This window comes from Podarcis cretensis (genome assembly GCF_951804945.1).
Source record: "Podarcis cretensis genome assembly, chromosome: 13".
Lineage (NCBI taxonomy): Eukaryota > Metazoa > Chordata > Lepidosauria > Squamata > Lacertidae > Podarcis > Podarcis cretensis.
This window is the reverse complement of record NC_137182.1, coordinates 29,023,976-29,042,385: the sequence shown is the minus strand read 5'-3', so window position 1 is coordinate 29,042,385 and position 18,410 is coordinate 29,023,976. Positions and strand designations below refer to the sequence as shown.

The 18,410-nt window shown below is 45.0% G+C and overlaps 2 protein-coding genes across 9 annotated transcripts in view; one reads left to right on the top strand and one right to left on the bottom strand.

The window, feature by feature from the left end:
* The window catches only part of LOC307200288 (transcription factor CP2-like protein 1), a 31,363-nt gene extending 20,290 nt beyond the window's left edge, over positions 1–11,073 (top strand). For all 6 annotated transcript variants that reach the window (XM_079948788.1, XM_079948789.1, XM_079948790.1 and 3 more), the window contains 9 exons: positions 307–417; positions 1,691–1,788; positions 2,491–2,545; positions 4,382–4,475; positions 5,183–5,273; positions 6,312–6,391; positions 6,979–7,124; positions 7,987–8,038; positions 9,129–11,073. In XM_079948788.1, coding sequence (XP_079804914.1) covers positions 307–417; positions 1,691–1,788; positions 2,491–2,545; positions 4,382–4,475; positions 5,183–5,273; positions 6,312–6,391; positions 6,979–7,124; positions 7,987–8,038; positions 9,129–9,166 — 765 coding nt within the window. In that variant the 3' untranslated portion in view covers positions 9,167–11,073. The remainder of the gene's footprint in view (positions 1–306; positions 418–1,690; positions 1,789–2,490; positions 2,546–4,381; positions 4,476–5,182; positions 5,274–6,311; positions 6,392–6,978; positions 7,125–7,986; positions 8,039–9,128) is intronic.
* A 3,228-nt stretch (positions 11,074–14,301) lies between these two features.
* The window catches only part of FBXL20 (F-box and leucine rich repeat protein 20), a 65,284-nt gene continuing 61,175 nt past the window's right edge, over positions 14,302–18,410 (bottom strand). For all 3 annotated transcript variants that reach the window (XM_079948826.1, XM_079948825.1, XM_079948824.1), the window contains one exon: positions 14,302–17,968. In XM_079948826.1, coding sequence (XP_079804952.1) covers positions 17,861–17,968 — 108 coding nt within the window. In that variant the 3' untranslated portion in view covers positions 14,302–17,860. The remainder of the gene's footprint in view (positions 17,969–18,410) is intronic.

Below are 18,410 nucleotides of genomic sequence, written 5' to 3'. Positions count from 1 at the left end.
TATAGGCAGCTCCCCCCTACTGTTTACATGTATTCAATATGTAAACAACTATGTATAAGCACATCTCACCAAACCCAGAAGTGACCCAGAAAGACATCACTGAAACATCGCTAAAAGGGCGGAACAGGGGCAGGCCAGGGTGTTTGCAGGCTTTTTCAATGGGTTTCAATTATGCGTGATTTCACCGATGCGTGAAATCAGAACGTAAATCGGGGGGGGGGGGCTATCAGTAACTATATACAGGACCATACTGTAAGTGTAGGTGAAAATCTGATTTTATCGATATAGCAAATGTGTACTTTTCAGCCCAAAGGAGCAGACCGGAAGCAAAAAACAGACCGGGAGAAGATTGAGAAGCAGTCCCTTCAGGAGCGTGAGAAATACCAGCCCTCGTATGAAAGCACCATGCTGACAGAGGTACACGTTCCCTTTCTACAGCAGGGACTGAGAATAAAAGAATTGTTGAGTTGGAAGCTACCCCAAGAGTCATCTGATCCAGCCTTCTGCAACACAGGAATCTTTTGCCCAACATGGGGCTCAAACATGCGACCCAGAGATTAAGAGTCTTGTGCTTTGCCAACTGATCTACCCCAGCCTTGTAACTTGTGGGCCTTCAGGTATCGTTGGTAGGGCTGGGCGATATCAGCCTTTCAACATCGCAGAATATCACCAGCCCAACATCGAGGTCTGGCAATATACCACGATATTGAAAGAACAAGCTGCATTGGCCTCAGCCTCACCCCAGTGCCTAGTGGGCTGGGACGCAGAGAGAAGAACAAGCTGTATTGGCGCCTCGCCAATGCAGCTTTTTTCTCCCTCTGCGCAGTAATGAGAGCAGAGTGGGATGGTGGTTTCACTCAGAGTTTTATCTGCCACCGCTCCAGAGTTCCTCTGCTAGCAACACTTGCTGGAGGAAGTTTCTAGCAGAGGGACTCAGGAGCAATGGCGGGTTCACCAGCGATATACCGTGGAGTGAAGCTGGCATCGCGGTCTGCTCCTCATACTGGTCCTGGCCAATATATGGATATATCGCCCAGGCCTAATTATTGGACTGCAGTTCGTACCATCCCTGATGAGTTGCCATGATGGCTGGGGCTGAAGACCAACAACAGGCTCCCCCCATCCCTAGCTTAGAGCCAGCTTCCCCAATCTGGAGCTACAAGATGCTTTGAACTACAACTCCCATCAGCCCTAGCCAGCACAACCATTCTGTCGGGGGCTGATGGTCCAAGTCCCTTCCCATTCCTAATAGCCCCTTAAGTCCTGGCATCTTCGTTGTTCTATACTTTTTCTTTATTCCAATCAAAGCTCCACGAATAGCCACATTCTTATCTCACACTGCTTTTGCTAGTTGTAGGGGCAGATAAAGAGTTAAGCAGCGCACTAAAGCCTTGTCCACTGGGAATCCTCAGCACCCCATCCAGCATCTAGGTTTTCAGTGGGCATTGCCCACATAACTTCAAGCCTACCATCCACAAGGACTAGGAACCTGCTTTTTGAACAAAAGCTTTCTGCAACCATGCAGTGCCATGATGCACACAGCCCTTTGAGAGGTGTTCTCTGAAGTGGGAGGGCTGTAGCCCCAAAGCACCAGAGGATGGGTGAGTGTGTGAGATGTTGCAGCATCCAAGGCCTAACATTTCTATCCTGGTCTTTGTTTCCTCTTATCACCTTTCCCCTCCTTTTCCAGTGTGCCCCATGGCCAGAAGTTGCCGGCAACCTTCACAGTCCTCCGACCACCCCTGGCCTTGTCTCTCCCCATCCCTTCAAGCTTCAGACCCCTGAAAGGTAAGCTGGGCAAAGCAAAAGCCTGTGGTAGCATAAGAAAAGAACCTCATCCTTTCAAAGCCCTGGACAACTCCCCCCCCCCCCCGCATTTGTCCCAACTTGCTTGCACAAAGCTCATGCGGAGGTCAGACTATCTCACGTCTTTATTGAGCATTCCTTCCAGGGCTGTTAAATGACATTGAGGATTCGTCCCGATTTGTGTCAGCTGTGCTCATATGTCTTCCTGTAAACTGTTCATCTTCCCCACACTGTCCAGGGCATTTTCCTGTCACTTGCCTAATCGTGGCAGGTCTCTCTCCCCTCCCCACCCCCAATTTAGCGGATTTCTTGTGCTAGGGCGACAGAGCGCTTCTAACTGCTGTAATCACACAAACCTAAATATCTGGTCTGTGTTTGAATCCCTCCTGCAAAATGCTGACCATCTAGAGGTGGACCCTGACCATCGAAACTGAATACAGTGGTACCTCAGGTTCAGAACTAAATTCGTTCCGGTGGTCTGTACTTAACCTGAAACTGTTCTTAACCTGAGGTACCACTTTAGCTAATGGGGCCTCCCGCTGCTACCGCTGCATGATTTCTGTTCTCATCCTGAAGCAAAGTTCTTAACCCGAGGTACTATTTCTGGGTTAGAGGAGTCTGTAACCTGAAGCGTCTGTAACCCAAGATACCACTGTAACCCACTTTTGTTCCTCTGTTTGGCAGGATGTGCTCCTCACCTGGCTACACCTTGGATAGCTCATCAGAGAGCACGGCAGAGGTAAGCGGGGGACGGGACACACACCGATAGGCTGGCTTCACCCTCGTAAAAGTTTTCATCTCTTTCAGCTTAAATTTTCTAGGCACTGGTGCAATCTTAAGATGTTTTTATATGATACATTTAGAAAGCTGCATCTCAGAAAACCACAGAGTTAGGTCCATTTTTCTGCAGGTCCCAACTGCTTGGGCTCACCATGAAAACCAGGAGGCGTATTCTAGTAGTTTGCATTCATTTGTTCAGATTAGGAACATAAGAGCAGCTCTTCTGAATCAGGCCAGTGGCCCATCTAGTCCAGCATCCTGTTCTCGGTGTCCAACCAGATGCCTATGGGAAACCCACAAGCAGGATTCGAGCGCAAGAGCCCTCTCCCCTCCTGTGGTTTCCGGCAACTGGTATTCAGAAGCATTACTGCCTCCAAGCATAGTGGCCCTGTGCCCCTGGCCGAATGTCTAGATTGCGCCCTCTCGCCATGGACAAATTAGCTCTTTCCGCCTCTCCTCCAACCACCCCCTCCACCCATTCAGTTCAGGGACACGGGTGGCACTGTGGTCTAAACAACAGAGCCTAGGGCTTGCAGATCAGAAGGTCGAGCTCCCATTGCTCAGTCCCTGCTCCTGCCAACCTAGCAGTTCGAAAGCATGTCAAAGTGTAAGTAGATAAATGGACGAATTAGCTCTTTCCGCCTCTCCTCCAACCCCCCCCTCCACCCATTCAGTTCACCCTCTATTACAAACCTTTTATGAGGCAATAACAATATTTTTATTTATACATATTTTTTTGCTGATTTTGCACCCCTGGTGGGTGTCCACCTCACCACCCCCTAGCTATGGCCCTGGCTCTGCCGCGAGTGTGCAAAATGCCCAGCAATCATTGGCTGATGAGTTGATTCAGAAAGGGTTCCCTGAAGGCTCTAGCACAGGGGTCAGCAACCAGTGGCAAGGGACTATTTGATGGCAAAGAGATCTGAACCTCGCCCCTGCCCCATAATCCCAGTAACCGTTTTGTTAGCTTGTGCCTTCTCTTGCTTTGCTTTCCCAAACATGGTATGAGAGTGACGCCCGGTGGCAGCAGATGGTTTTACTTTTAGCAGCCAGCATCTAAAAAGTGCCTATGTATGTTGTGTCACTGTGCTTGAGAAAGGACACACCACACACAACAGCACCGGATAATTGCCACCGGCTTGTCCAGGTCAACATTTTTGTTGGTGTTGCTCTTCCAAGCAACACCAACGGGAGCTGAGGAGAGAGCCCAAAGGTTGTCCACCCCCCCCCCCGCACTGAGTTCGAAACATGCCACCTGCAGCCCACACCTCGTCCTCTGAACTGATTGTACACAAAGGCTCTCGGGAACAGATTTGAAGATGTTCTTGTTTCAAATTCCTGCCAATAATTTGTCCCGCAACAAATTTTAATTTGTCTTTTTTAATTTCATTTAATATTTTTTTAAATGAAATCCTAAATATTCATGCAAGTCATCCAGACTCTAGGGGATGTTGAAGGATATAAATTAAATAAATAATATGGGTTGATGGCATTACAGCAACCCCACCTTCTAGGTAAGGCTTCAAGGTTCCTGGGCTCAGTCCTAAAACATCGAAGTGACACTTCGAATCCAATCATAGATGGTTGCCTGGAATGGGTGAAGCAGCACTGTTGAATGTTTAGCAGGCTCCTACCAAATCTTTTGGCATCAGCCAGCGAAGTGTGGAAGCCAAGAAACTCCAATTGTTCTTATACTTGGGCATTTATATACTGCCTTTGATGTATCTGATCCCCAGGGCCCTCTGGGTTGTAGCTGATGTTGGTTTCTCCATGTTTCTCCCACTCTTCCTTTCAGGCCCTGAGCCCCAGTGCTTCCATCTTGGAAACCCAACAATGGTTGCACAAAAACAGGTTCCCCAATTACTCCCGGATTTTCGCCAGCTATACAGGTGAGGCTTTTCCTCTTCCAACACATAGCTCATCTCCCCCTTGAAATGTTGTCCCCCCCCCCCGACAAGTGCCCTTTTCTGGTCTCCCACCAGAACAACCCCCACCCTACAAACGTATTTTTAAGGCATGGAGAAATCTCTCTGTCACACATTTTTAAAGTTCAGAGAGAAAGCCACCACTATGCACCGCAGAGCAAACTGAGATTTAGATTGCAATCTCCGCAAGGCAGACGCCTGTCTCTGATTATGTGACAATGTAAAGCGCCAGGTACATTGATGGTATCATATAGTCACAAATTAATTGGCTGTGCTAGTCCCTGACACCCTGGAAATATTTTAAGGGGTGGAGAAAATTAACTCCAAGGCACATTGTGGAGTGAGCCTTCCTGAAGCTGTGATGGGCTGGACAAAAGCATCAGAATTGACACTGGGCCAACTCTGTCTTGAGCCCAGAAAAGCTCATTTGGTAGAGCATGAGACTCTCAATCTCAGGGTTGTGGGTTCAAGCCCCACAATGGGTGAAAGATTCTGAATTTCAAGGGGTTGGACTACATACTCTTTGTGGTCCCTTCCAACTCTATGATTCCAAGTTATTTTGCTCCCACTGCTGTCCCAGGAAGATGCACCGTGGATTTTACAACTTCAGGGCCAATTCTGAGCAGGGACCATTTTGCCAACAGATTCCTCTCTTTAACTGCCTCCCGCAGGAGCTGACTTGCTCAGGCTCTCACGCACGGACCTTGTGCAGATCTGTGGAACAGCAGATGGAATCAGACTCTCAAATGCGCTAAAGGCCAGGTATGGAATTATGTTAATTTCCCCCTCAGTTAAAATTGGAGGGGGGGGCAAAGGTAAGGGAAGAATATTATTATTACATTTTGTAAAGAAGTCCTCAAAGTAGCTTAGTGTTGATAAAACATACACAAAGGGTCAGGCTGCAATCTTCGACACACTTACTTGGGAGAAAGTCCCATTGAACTCTATCAGGATTATGTCTGCGTTAGTTGGTTAGCTCGTGCTGCTGCTAATGCCAAGGTTGCAGGTTCAATCCCCACATCGGACAGCTGCACTGCAGGGGGGAGGGTGGAAAGAACCCCGAGGGACCATCTATGATTCTCGGTCTAGCCAATTATTCAACCCAGCTTCATGTTTGTTGAATCAGAGAAGGCCACCTTCTCTGGCCTGCTGAAGCAAGCAGGACTCAAAGAGCAAGTGGGGAAATGGGAATGGGAGCAAAAGGAGCAGGTGGAAGGCACCACAACTGACTCACCACCTAGCTGCATTTCAAAGGTTAAAGGGAAATCTCTGGGCTGTAATCTGGTAGGCCCTTTTTATCATTAAATTTGCATCTGCAAGGAGCTCCAGGTGATGCATGGGGCATCATCCCATTTGTTAAGGTGCCTCCAGCATCCAAAATTATCTACGGGGCCAGGCACCAGCTAGGGAACCCTTAGGGCAAATGTCATCCAAGATGTGACCAGCAGTTGCCATCTAGACCAGTATAGAGGGTGATGTCACTGGGTTACACTAGGTGGTGGTCCCAAGGGCAGGATGCTGCTGGTGGCATGGGAACGTGAAGCAGGGCCTTCTCTGTGGTGGTGCCCCACTTGTGGAACACCCCTTAGAGAGGTGTGGGTGGCTAAAACACTAATGGGTTTCCCTTACAGGGCAAAGCCCTGGGGATGGTGTTTAGTGCAGTGGGAAAGCTACTCTGCATTAACCCTGTCGGTTGGGTTTGATGGGAGACCTCACTTCTAGAGGGTCATAAATTCTCAATCTTTGCACTACGCCATCTTACTAGGTATTGGTGGGCTACAAAACTTTGCCTCCCCTCAGGTGTGTGCGCCCTCGGCTCATCCTTTACGTGTCCAGGGAGGTGGAAACAAGTGGGAATGTCTCTCCAAATGAAGCGTCTGGTAAGTCAGTGTTACTTTCCCAAGTTTAGAATTAGAGACCTTTATCTGGCTCCATATATTCGCACCTGCCAGCGGGCAAGAAAAACCTCTTTGCTTTTACAGTGGTGCCCCGCAAGACGAATGCCTCTCAAGACGAAAAACCCGCTAGACGAAAGGGTTTTCCGTTTTGGAGGCGCTTCGCAAAACGAATTTCCTATGGGCTTGCTTCGCAAGACGAAAATGTCTTGCGAGTTCCTGCGGGGTTTTTTCCCCTCCCCCCCTTTTTCTAAGCCGCTAAACCGCTTATCTGCTTATCTGCTAAGCCGATAAGCCGCTAAAAGCCGCTAATAGTGTTAATCCGTCAATGGGCTTGCTTCGCAAGATGAAAAAACCGCTAGACGAAGAGACTCGCGGAACGGATTCTTTTCGTTTTGCGAGGCACCACTGTAAATGACATTTTAAAACATCCCACAAAGGACTTGCACACCCTCCCTGGCAGCAATACTAACATTTTGATGTTTGTGTTTGTCCTGAACATGTTTTTGGAGGCACAAATTTCAATCCCCTTTGTTTTAAAGTGTGGGTTTTTCATTTTCTTTTCCCCAAAGCCCTGTACCAGGAATTGTATCTGGAGGAGCTGACCGCCAGCGAGCTGACCAATAAACTGGCAGAACTGCTCAGCCTCCCAGCCAACCAGATTCAGCAGGTTTCCAGGCAGGGGCCGACAGGAATTCACATCCTTGTCAACGATCAGGTATGAGCCTTATTTTCAAGCCTAATACCATGGCCTCCTTCGGAAAGGGGCCAGAAGCTGTAGAGCTGCCTTGGCCCAGTGTTTTGCCACAGGAACCCCAAAATGCATTTCAGAAGTATGAACCAGGGAGCTACAACTGACCTTGCAGCAACCTGGAGCATGTTTAGAAATGGAACTTCCCTCCACATGAAACCATTTTACTGTATCCAACACTGTTGCTACAACACAGGAGTGTTGTTTTTTTTTTGTTTAAAGAGTGTGCTTCCATTAACATTATTAGTTTGCAGGCAGGACAGAGGCTGGTGAGTTGATGATGGAGATATTTCAACCATCAAATGTCTGGTGCAGAAGACCTGAATAAGCCACATTCTTATGATCAGCTGGATAACTTAGTTGGTTAGAGCCTGGCGCTGATAATGCCAAGGCTATGGGTTCAATCCCCCGTAAGGGACAGCTGCATATTCCTGTATTTCAAGGGGATAGACTAGATGATCCTCAGGGTCATCTCCAACTCTCCAAGTTCGGAAGCAGTGCTAAACTTTACAAGCCCCATCTAAGAACCCTTAAGCATTCAAACTAAACTCTCGAGTCAGATTAAATTTGCATAAATCTATTTTCAAAAACTAACACTGTCTGTGCACGTACACTCACATGCACCTGTTGTATTCAGAGTGCCACCGGGTCTTACGCTTGCCTGCTATCTCTTTTGACACATCATGGCCATCTGCCACTCAGACGGCCTGAGGTCTCTGGGGTGCTTTTCTTACACAAACCCAGAATCTCCAAGTTGACTTTAAACCTGCTCCTAGGGGTCTGGCCAGCTTCTAACCTTGCCTTGTTGTTCTCTCCTGGGCTGCCACAGATGGTCAGAAATCTTCCAGACGAATCATCTTTTGTAGCAGCTGTAACAAAAGGTAGGTGAGCTTCCCTGTAAAAATGAGCAGAATCTTGTGGCACCACCTTACAAGACAAATCATTTGTTGTGAAAACATGGCAGGGGGGGGGTAAACCATGGAGACACAGGAATAAGGAGAAATTGGTGAAAATCTGACACATAAGACAATTGTTCACAAAAACTTGTGCCACATTAATTTGTTAAGTCTTTAAAGGAAGCTACAAGTCTCTTTAGCATTTTTGTTTTTAGCAGTTTCTCTCCTGCCTTTCTTCCACCATGAAGGCAGATTTTCAGTCAGTCTTCCATGCAGGCACTGATCTGAGTCAGACTCATTTAGTCCAACAAGGGTGCTGTATCACATGCACTCAGTTTGCAAATCATCTTGTCTCTGTGCATAGACAGATGTGTTTTCCAACTAAGGATAATTCTTTCTAAGTGGGTTTTAGTGGACAAATCCTTTTGTCACAATAAATGCTAGTCTCTCAAAGGTTCTTCCCTATTCTTTCGGTGTAGTGGACTAACATGGCTTCCTCACCCTGAAAAATCAACATGAGGTGTTTTGGAAATGCGGGGGCAGAAGAACCCTAAAGCGAGCAGCCCATTTGAAGGTGGTCCCCTGTAAGCCCAGGGGGGAAAATGCTATATATTCAGTTTGGTTTACAATATATGACATTAGTGATTAAAGGAACAGGGATCTGAGTTCAAATCATAGTTTTAAACAAGGAGTAATTTGACGGCCGCCTTCAAGCTACTCCTCACCTCAATTTGCCATTCCACATGTTAGAAACTTAAAAGGTGGTGGCAAATAGTTGGTATTAGCTGAATTGCTTGGGCAAGGGCACAGAACACCCCATTGCTGGATCTTGCACAAGGGCTCACAAAATGCCAGAGTTGGCCCCAAACCACCCACTTTGAAATGATCTCTAACAAGCCCAGTCTAGCCTAGTCAAGAAGTGCAGGTAGCTTCCCTGGAGTGGCAGCTAGAACCCCCAAGCCAATAGTTCTTACCCCCTGGATCCGTATGTATGAAAATATACGAAAGCCACCCATTCACTGGATGAGTAAGAAACACTTGGAAATTGACTAATTTGTGTTGTGTGTCACTACAGCACAGAACACAGAAGGTTATCACTTAGTTCTAAAATAGACCCGGACCTTCTAGAAGATGACACGACGCTGGCCTCCAAGAAGATGAGGAGCAAACGGATGCAGAAGCAAGCATAATAATAATATATATAGAGAGAGAGTTACTAAAAACCACAAGTTCACTGTATCTCATTGAATGCAAGATTTTGCAAGGCTGAACTCTTCAAGATCTGGAGCCGAAGGACCAAACTGGCTTTTGTTTGTAGCAACAGAAATCTGCATCGAAACTGAACACAGAAACAACTTTCCATCTTGCATCTGAAATTTGCAATAAGAGGGTGGGAAGCAAATTGATGAGCAAGCAGGATGAGCAAACATGTTTTTTCTTGATAAAGGAGGCAGCAGAGATGTCAGTTATACGTGAGAAAGTATCCAAGGAAGATATATTTGTGTATAGGCTGTATAGGATAAAATTAAAAGGTTTTTTTTTAATAAAAAAAACCAAAAAACAAACCTCACAGGCTTTTGCTACAGTATTGAAGTTCCAGCATGGTGTCAATAATTGGTTAGCAGAACTGTTGCAAAAGACATATGGCTGTTTTTTGGAATATGTTGTCCCGACATAACCATTTTCAGAATGGCTGACCTGCATCTGACATGAGGTCTTGGGAGCAACAGCTTCCTGACAACGCCCACTGCACAGATGGCACCAGGGATCTAGCTGGGAGTGTAAGAGGTCTCCTAGCTATCTAAATGCTTACACTGCTATCATTTATGTGGTATAATTAATCAGTTCTCAGGCACAAGCACATCTTTAATCTTCAAGCAGTACCACAAGGCAGAGATTACCAGTGTAGCTTGCTCAGAACTTCTCCAGCTCCTGCTCACAGCCCAACTTACCACAGGGCACAATCTACTGAACAGCTTGCCCCCTGCAAGCAGAGGCCAATTGTATGTGCGAAGTAGACACCACCACCCCCTTCCCCAAAGTGCTTGACAACAGTTTTAGTGTGCATGCATGTTAAACTGGTTCGCTGAGTTTCTGCTGGGCAGGACAATCTGTAGTCAGAATGTCAAGCTGGAGAGATGTATCATCATCACAACTGGAGAAGATGGGTGGGACAGCTGCACACTTGGCAGAATGAGAATCTGTTAATGGCGCATTTCTTAAAACACCAAATGCTTGACCTCCAGTATGTATTCTAACTTTCAGGATATAGCGAGGTCGCTTTAATAGCCAGGCTTGTTTGTCTGGTGCTATCCAATTACAGGAGTCTGGATGTCAATTTCTGTGTGTCAGTTTTATTAAGGAGGAAATCCAATCAAACATTGAAAGGAGGTGGTTCATAAAAATCTAACGGAAGCTTTAAGCTGCAATTCTACATACGTACCTGGAAGAAAGCCCCACTGAATTCAATGGGGCTCACTCACAAAGTTGCATAGGATTGTGCCAATGGTTACGAACTCCAATGTTGCACTTGATCTGTAGACCAGAAACACAAACTATTCCAAACCACTAGCTTTCAAATGTCTTTTTCCAAGAAAGGTATATGCCTTTATACTGCTTAAAGCATTTGTCATGTATTAATATTAACTGCAATCTAAAAAAAAAAAATCTATTTGTATTTTGATGTATTTGTCTATGCCTTTTTATATTAAAAAACAGCTGTGATTTACTGCCATCTGTTACCAGCTGGGTGTGTGTTCTAATGGTTTTTAATCCTTCCACACTATAGGGGAACAGTAACAGAATTATAAAGTAATCAATAGTGACTATTTTTAATGTACTTGTGCAACCACACTTGTGACCTGGAATTTCTCCCCTTCCACATACGAGAAATCTTCTAATAACCTGGCAAGGCATTGCTGAGTGCACAAGCTTGACTAAACTGATTTATAGCCTCAGTTACAAGAACCATTACAATCTCCCAGTCTTGTATTTGAAGTGCGCACTCCAGTTATTTTAAGCACACATATCATAAGGACACAAACTTGCCAAGGACCCGAGACTGAGAGCAGGTCCCAGGTGAAAATACGCTATGAGCACAATTTGGTGTGAAAGTGCTCCTTGGGATCACTCCACTGTAACCCCTTCGAAAAAAGACTGGGTGAATTCATGAAGGATACAGTTATACATGGCTACTAGCCATGATGACTATGCTCTGCCTTCATGGATGGAGGCACCAATGCTTCTGTTGCTGAAACCTGGGGTGAGGCAGGAGAGAAGAGGGAACTCTTGTTTATGCTTAGGTCGCTTGCAGCTTTCCTCCAGGCATCCATGGCAACTGGATGCTGGACCATTTTATGTTCTCATAGACACAAGTCTTTTAAACACAGTATTGTGGTTTCCAGTCTTAGTGGGCTTTGAGTGGCGGCATGGGCACATTTGATTATGCAAACCATCTCATATACAGGCAATGACCTAGTTAGGCACGTCCAAATGACACATGATCGTGCGCACATGCTTGGTGCTGAACCCGGAAGTACCCCAAAAATGTCATAAAGATGTCACAAAAAGGGGTGGAGCAGGCTTGAGGGGGGGGGGAGGTCCGGAACGCAACCCCCAGTGCAAAAACGAGGATCACCTGTGCCAACAGCTCTAATCGCTATGGTACATGGTGGATGGATACAATCCTTAAACTTAGTATTCCACCTAGAGTACTAGTATTACAGCTCCCATCAAATATATAATAACGGCTTATTCACAAAATGACTCTCAAACGAAATCTCCAGATTATTATTCTGGGCCTACTTAAAGTTCACAAAAAATTCTGCCGCAGGAACAAAGACAAATCATAGAAACAAAGTTCTCACCACAGGAACCTTCACAGTCGCAATTTGGAAATGTTTTCTTTTCTTTTCGTGACCATTTCCCCACATTACAAACTTAGCCAAAATCACAATATTGTAACATGGACAGAAAAAGAAAAGATTGAGCTACATATATATTTATATTTGCTTTACTTTTTGTTAATTGACATTATTATATTCACAATCAAGTGTCCAGGAAAGGTGAAAACACAGTTTACAGGATCATAAAAGTAGTATTTTACAGATATCTCTGTATTATAGTTATGGGGGCTGAATGGCAAGGTTCCAACCTGGGCATCCAATATAATTTTTAATGAAGAAATGGAGGGCCTTGTTAATTAAAACAACGTTTGAAGATATGCTGGCTTTTAAAACTGCTCAACATCACATGGAATGTGAGAAGAACTGCACTGCAGTGATCAGGAATTGTGTTTCTTTTAAATTTTTGAGTAAGAAATTAGGAGGAGTCACATGTGAGGGCAATCCTAAAAATAATTTGAAAAGCACAACATTCCTTTAAACACACCAAGAATGATGGGGTTTGTTTAATAAAAAGTGTTCACATTATAGTTACTGTGCCAGAGGTTTCCTGATAGTGGGTGGTACAATCAATTCTACTGTAGGGTTCTCAGTGCGAATGAAATTTAGTATTTAACTATCAAACATCCAGCCTGTGGAATACCAGCAGCATCCTTAATATGTCTAATACAATTATTTCTGAACGCTAATCATCCCAAACGTAACCAAAAGATTAGATCACAAATTAAGGGCTCTTACTATGCTCCTTCTCTCTGAAAACAGAACATTACTGTGTAAGCAACCATGTCATACAATTCCCTCCCCAACACCTGTCGAATCACATAATACCATGGGCCAGCCATGCCTACCATATTCAGATTAAAAGAGGGGAAACAAATACCCGCCTGGAGTTCATAGTAATAGCCACTGTGGGAATGGTTTCAGAATTGTGACCAGTGGCTGGATTATTGTACCTTGAAATCTAACGAATTCTGTTGATCCAGCGTTCCTCCAAAGCTTGAGGTTCTTCAGAGAACCTGGTTGCAGATGTTAACTTCATTCCCGTTGCCTTCACTCTGGTCTCAAGCTTGTCATAATATGCAACAGGATACAGCAGAAGGCTTACAACAAACGTAGATTTCACCGTGTACAACTTAATATGGTTCAGGTACAGGAGAAGCCAATGGCAAGGCTGTTAAGTTTTGACATCTGGAGTTTTCATGATTTCCAAAAGGCGAGGAAGGTAAAGAGTAAAAATTAAGAGTGATCGCAATGGCCTTCTGACAACAGCACTCTTCATATACTCGGTAATCAGGGCAAGCTGCTGTAGCTGGAATTTGTGGGAGCACAGAAAATGGCATCTTCCATGTAATTATGGATTTGGCACATCTGGTTAGAACAGACTTTGGCCACAAGGCTATTAAATTCTCGCTGTGTTTCTTCAACACTCAGCCTTCCCATTGATCCTAGCAATTTGACTATCAAATGCAGCTCTCTGCCCCTTGTCTTTCCCCACCCCAACTGATCACCAGCAACCAGGCAGTGGAGGACAGACAATTATTTTATCACAAAAATAGAGTCCCTTACAAAATGGGGCATTTTCATGACACAGTGCACTTCCAGAACTCACTGTATGTATCGAACAGTCAGTTAATACACAGGGAGTTAATACACATTACTACTTCCAAAATTATGTATAATAAAAATATGATCCGATTAATCTGTCCCAAAAAGCAGCAGCCAGATGCTCCCACTGAGGCAACGGCCCTTCTGTTTATTCCCAACATCTGTTATATTTGCCTCTGAAAAGGCATTCTTGACAATCACAGCTAATTCTTGCATCAAGCCATCCATGCTAACAGATGGGTATGGTTGCTTCTGGGGGGCCTTGGCTCAATAAGAAGTTATTGTGCTTTTTGTACTCGCTGAGCTCAGAAGGCTTGAAAAATTAAATCTGCCATTGTTTACTTGCAGGTTTCGTGCAAGTAAAGTGGGGATTCTGCACATGTCATGGGGAACTGCTTTACATTGTAAGCCTTCAGGGTCAATCTAACAAACAAAGGGAACCCCTTCTGAGCATTTATGCAGCTAATCTGGCATGTGGCTGACACCTCACTGGGTGCACACAATTAAAAATGGGAACCCAGGTCTCTCTCTCATTGCAGCTCTATGGATCAGCATGCACTGCTGGTTGCAGTGAAGGGGAACTCGGCCTTCTTCGAAGGTGGCGATGTTTATTTACCCTTCCCCAAGAGACACAGCTGTCTCAATGCGTAATAAAAGGAAGTACCTAGGAGTGAACACCAGAAGACAAGAACACAGGGAGCTCTCATCCTATGCAGAAGCCATTCTTCTAACAAGACAAGCTTAGAAAAATGTGGTTTATTGATGTTATTAATAAATACACTGACAAGGGTGGAGGGGAAGAGAAGGATTTGATTATTGGCTTTAAAAATTCTCAATCAAGTGATATGAATCAAGTTATCTTTCTGTTCTGCCCTTCCCCTGAAAATAACACGGCACCGTCACTTTGGTCTCAACTTCTCTATGTTGGGAAACGAACTGCTGGCAAATTAAGGTCCATTTCACACATTTAGAGTGGCATGCAGACAGTTGCCCTGGGGTGCTATTCCACCTAGTTGGGGAGGCTGAATGCTTCGATCTGGAGATGGATTTGGTGAAAACAATCCTGCAACTAGACCTGTCCATATGAATGAAATATTCCCACACACGGACACCCCTCAGTGGTGTGCGACTGTGAGTAAGTGGTTTCCACAACATGACGTGCATGAGATTAAAGGCAGCCCTTAGGGAGAACCACTACTTACGATCGAACAAATGCAAATACACTGCATGCAATGCAGCAAGCACTGCTGCTCTACAATTCCCATTCGTTTCAAGCAGTTTGCACTGGAATAAAGTTGGGTGGACTGCACTCAAGCCTTTACTCCCCTCCTTCCATTCCTAGAGGAAGGTTCTACTTTCAAGAGCTGTGCTGAACACTGGCAAGCTGGCAGCACACGCACACGAACAAACACACACTCCAGGCTGGTTCAGGAAGTTCAGTAACATTGCAACAGTGAGTTGTTTCCACAATGTCAGCAATTGCCACAATGATGTTTGGAATTTGAAAGATGGAATTATGCTGCCAAGTTTTAGAAACGAGATGCACGAATCATAGATGGGCGGGGAAGACTTTCAACCATATTTCTATGCTGGAGTCCATAAAATGTGTGGGGTTTTTTTAAGACACAAAACTCACAAGGATCATCAGTAGATATCTGGGTGGAAGAAAGAAGATCAAAAGTTTTAAAAAAGATTTTGGGGGAAGGAAGGAAGGAAGGAAAGAAGGAAGGGGAAAATGCATTATTTTAAAAACAGGTTTCGCCTTTTCAGATCTTTGGTAGCAGTCTGAACTGCTGGAAGGCCTTGTGAAAAGCCCCATTGGTGGGTTTGGGAAATATAACACAGGTGTGTTTGAGAAACCAAAGATTGCTGTGTAAATATGTTTCTCTGGGAGTACTGAGAAAATACAAATCCTATGGAATCAAAAGAAATCGTGATTACTGCTTTGGGAAAATGCAGAGAACATTTCACAGGACCATTTCCATAAAACAGAGCTGTTCTCCAGGCCCTTCCCCAATTATAGCTACAATTGTCTGAGGTCTGTGATCTTGGCGGGACAACAGAAAATTAGTGAATACCTAATCTCATCATCCAGCACCTAGGATGCTCTCTGGGCCAGACACCCGTCCCATTATATCTCTGAGACCAGCTCATACGATTTGTGCAATTTGTGCCGGGTTCCTGCTTTGGATGGGGACCCTGACACTTAAAAACATTTAGGCCAAGAGTGAAACAGAGCATGCGTTTCCTACAAAGCCTCACAATCTGCCTTAAAAATCCTCATGAGCACTGCTGTTACCGTGGTGGTCTTTTTTTTAAAAAAAGAAACTATCTTCTACTCTACGGGCTTAGACAATCGAGCTTTTGAATCCAACCAAAGTGCAGTGGGAAAGTTGTTTTACAAGCCATGCTTTGGACATTCAGAAGCCAGCACAGTTGAAAACAAAGCAGCAGATCAGAAGTGGACTAGCAACAGGCTAATTAAAAAAAACAAAACAAACCACTCATTAGCAAATGTGGATGTGCTCACAAGCAGAGCAAAGGATTGTACATCAGCAAGGAAGCCAGATTTCTTGGGACAGAATTCTCATTATGAAGGGTTCCCCTGTGCTTTCTGTACAACAGCCAAATCGGCAGGTGCTATTAAGAAAAACTGTGTTTGGGAACTGTTAAGGCGGGAAGGGCAACTTGTGATGGGAAGGGCAACAGGCGACCAAAATGCTGGAATCATTCAAACTGGAGGAAACTGATCTGGTGCTGTGCCTCTGCCCACAAGACCTTTAAAAACCCACCCAGAAATAAAAATGGCTACCCAACCTGGCCCTGCAAGGCATCAAAAAATGGCTCCGGTGCTTTTGAAGAAACAAAACGTACAGTTATTTAATGCTGAAGTGGAAGAATCTGGCCAACTTCCCTATCAGGGTGGTAACTGATTTGTAGGGGAAGACACACAGGTCTAGCGATGGTGCCAAGAACCCCACATCAAATAAAGACAGATTTTCAGAGGTGGCTCTAATGATACCATTGCATTACTATGGCAAATAAATAGAAGAGCACAGCTGTGTGCCATTTCCCATTTGTGCTACACATTGTTCTTCGACGGGGTTACCTTTGAACACACAGGATGCTATGAGCCCCACTTGGACTGTGTTATGGGTTAAAAGAACCTAGAGAAGACTCTCTATAGAAGCAATTTTGCTTTCAGAACTTCATCCCATTTCACAGCTGTGATTTCAAAGCTCGCCCTAGCCTCCTGGTGGTAAAATACACCTTTTAAAAAGGAAAATAGCTTAACATATATTTTATGTTCAGTCATTTCATACAATCTCAGAATGGTTTTCTTAAATAAATAAAAAAAACCTGAAAACCTGGAGATACTGAAGAAGGAAGAGAGAGAGAAAAAAAAACAAAACAAAAGAAAATAAATCAGACCTGACGTTACAGATTTCTAGCTTTATCGTCACAACAATCTAGGAAGCCTCTGAGCCAAATGCTATGGAAACATGGAAGAGAAACCGCTGAACCTTCAACATGAGCATGCTCCGTGGATGTGCCGGCACAGAAAACGAGGAAGCACAGAAGCGCAGGAATCAATGTCTCACAATGGCTGCTGTTTCAACATTCCCTAACACAAGGATGATGATTTTTAAAAAGTAAAAAATATAACCATGGGCTTTTAAAGGTTTTACGTTTTCCTCCTCTCTGGACAGTGGTGGTGAAGATTCAACGTCTTATTTTGTTCCCTTCCTTGGTTATCACCGCTGCTTCCACACTTGCATCGAAGGGTATGTCCAGTTTGCTGTTTCCAATGTCAAAAGAACGACCCTCTCCCCTCCCGCCCCCCCAGCAACAGCAGTTCTTCAGATGTGCGTGATGATCCCCTACCTCCCCACTTTCTCTCCCACCCACCTCCCCATGATTTCTTCTGAGCATGCCCAGTAGGAATGGTTCATAATAATTCCAATCCACCTACAAGAGAAAAAAAGGGGGAGAGAGAGAGAGAAGGAGCCCACTGATCCAGCTCCTAAACTCCAAGGTCCTTCAGTTTGCTGGAAGAAGTAGGTGAGAGTGGGTGTATATACTGCAGTGTGTTTGTTTTTGTGTGTGTGGCTTATGGGGCAAAATCGGGAAGAAACTTCTGCGACCAGCTCCCCCTGCTTTGCTTTCTTTTCAAAAGGCCCTCACGAGAGACCACCGGCATCACTTTTGTCGTGTGGAGATACTGGTGTCCACTGTTACTTCTAGAAGGGTAATTTAAATACTCAGTTTTTGTTTTGCACAAGGTAGATTGGCTCCCGCGTCATAGGATGATGCAGCATCTGCAGAAGCGCTGTCTGCTGCCCCCCACAGATGGTGGTGGGGTCACGGGTGCGAAGTAGGCGTGGACTTTAATATTGGGTAAGTGGGTCTGAAAAGACAAACACATATATTTCCCCATTCAGAAAAAAAAATCAGAAAGGTGGGGGAGAGCACGGGTTGCACACAGAAGGACGCTGGGCTCATGAGTTGCAAAGCAGATCTCCGTAAGGAACGGGGAGACATTTCAGGGAAGGTGTTGGTTTCCCCCTCATTCTTCCCACCCTTTTCCCCACCCTGTAACTGGCATATCAACATTTGCCAGTTTTCTTCCTAGCCCGCCACTGTTCTGCTGGCCAGTGAAGGGAACCCCTTAATTCTATATAGGCTTCTAACATATTGTAGGCCTCACTTAGGATCTGCCTCTTCCTATTCCAGTCCAACAAGAGGCTGAGTATATCGTGTGCCCCCCCACTACACCAGAAAGAAATATATCATTTCTACGTCCAGGAAAAACCAAATTTCTTAGCTTAAATATTAGGAATGTCTGAATA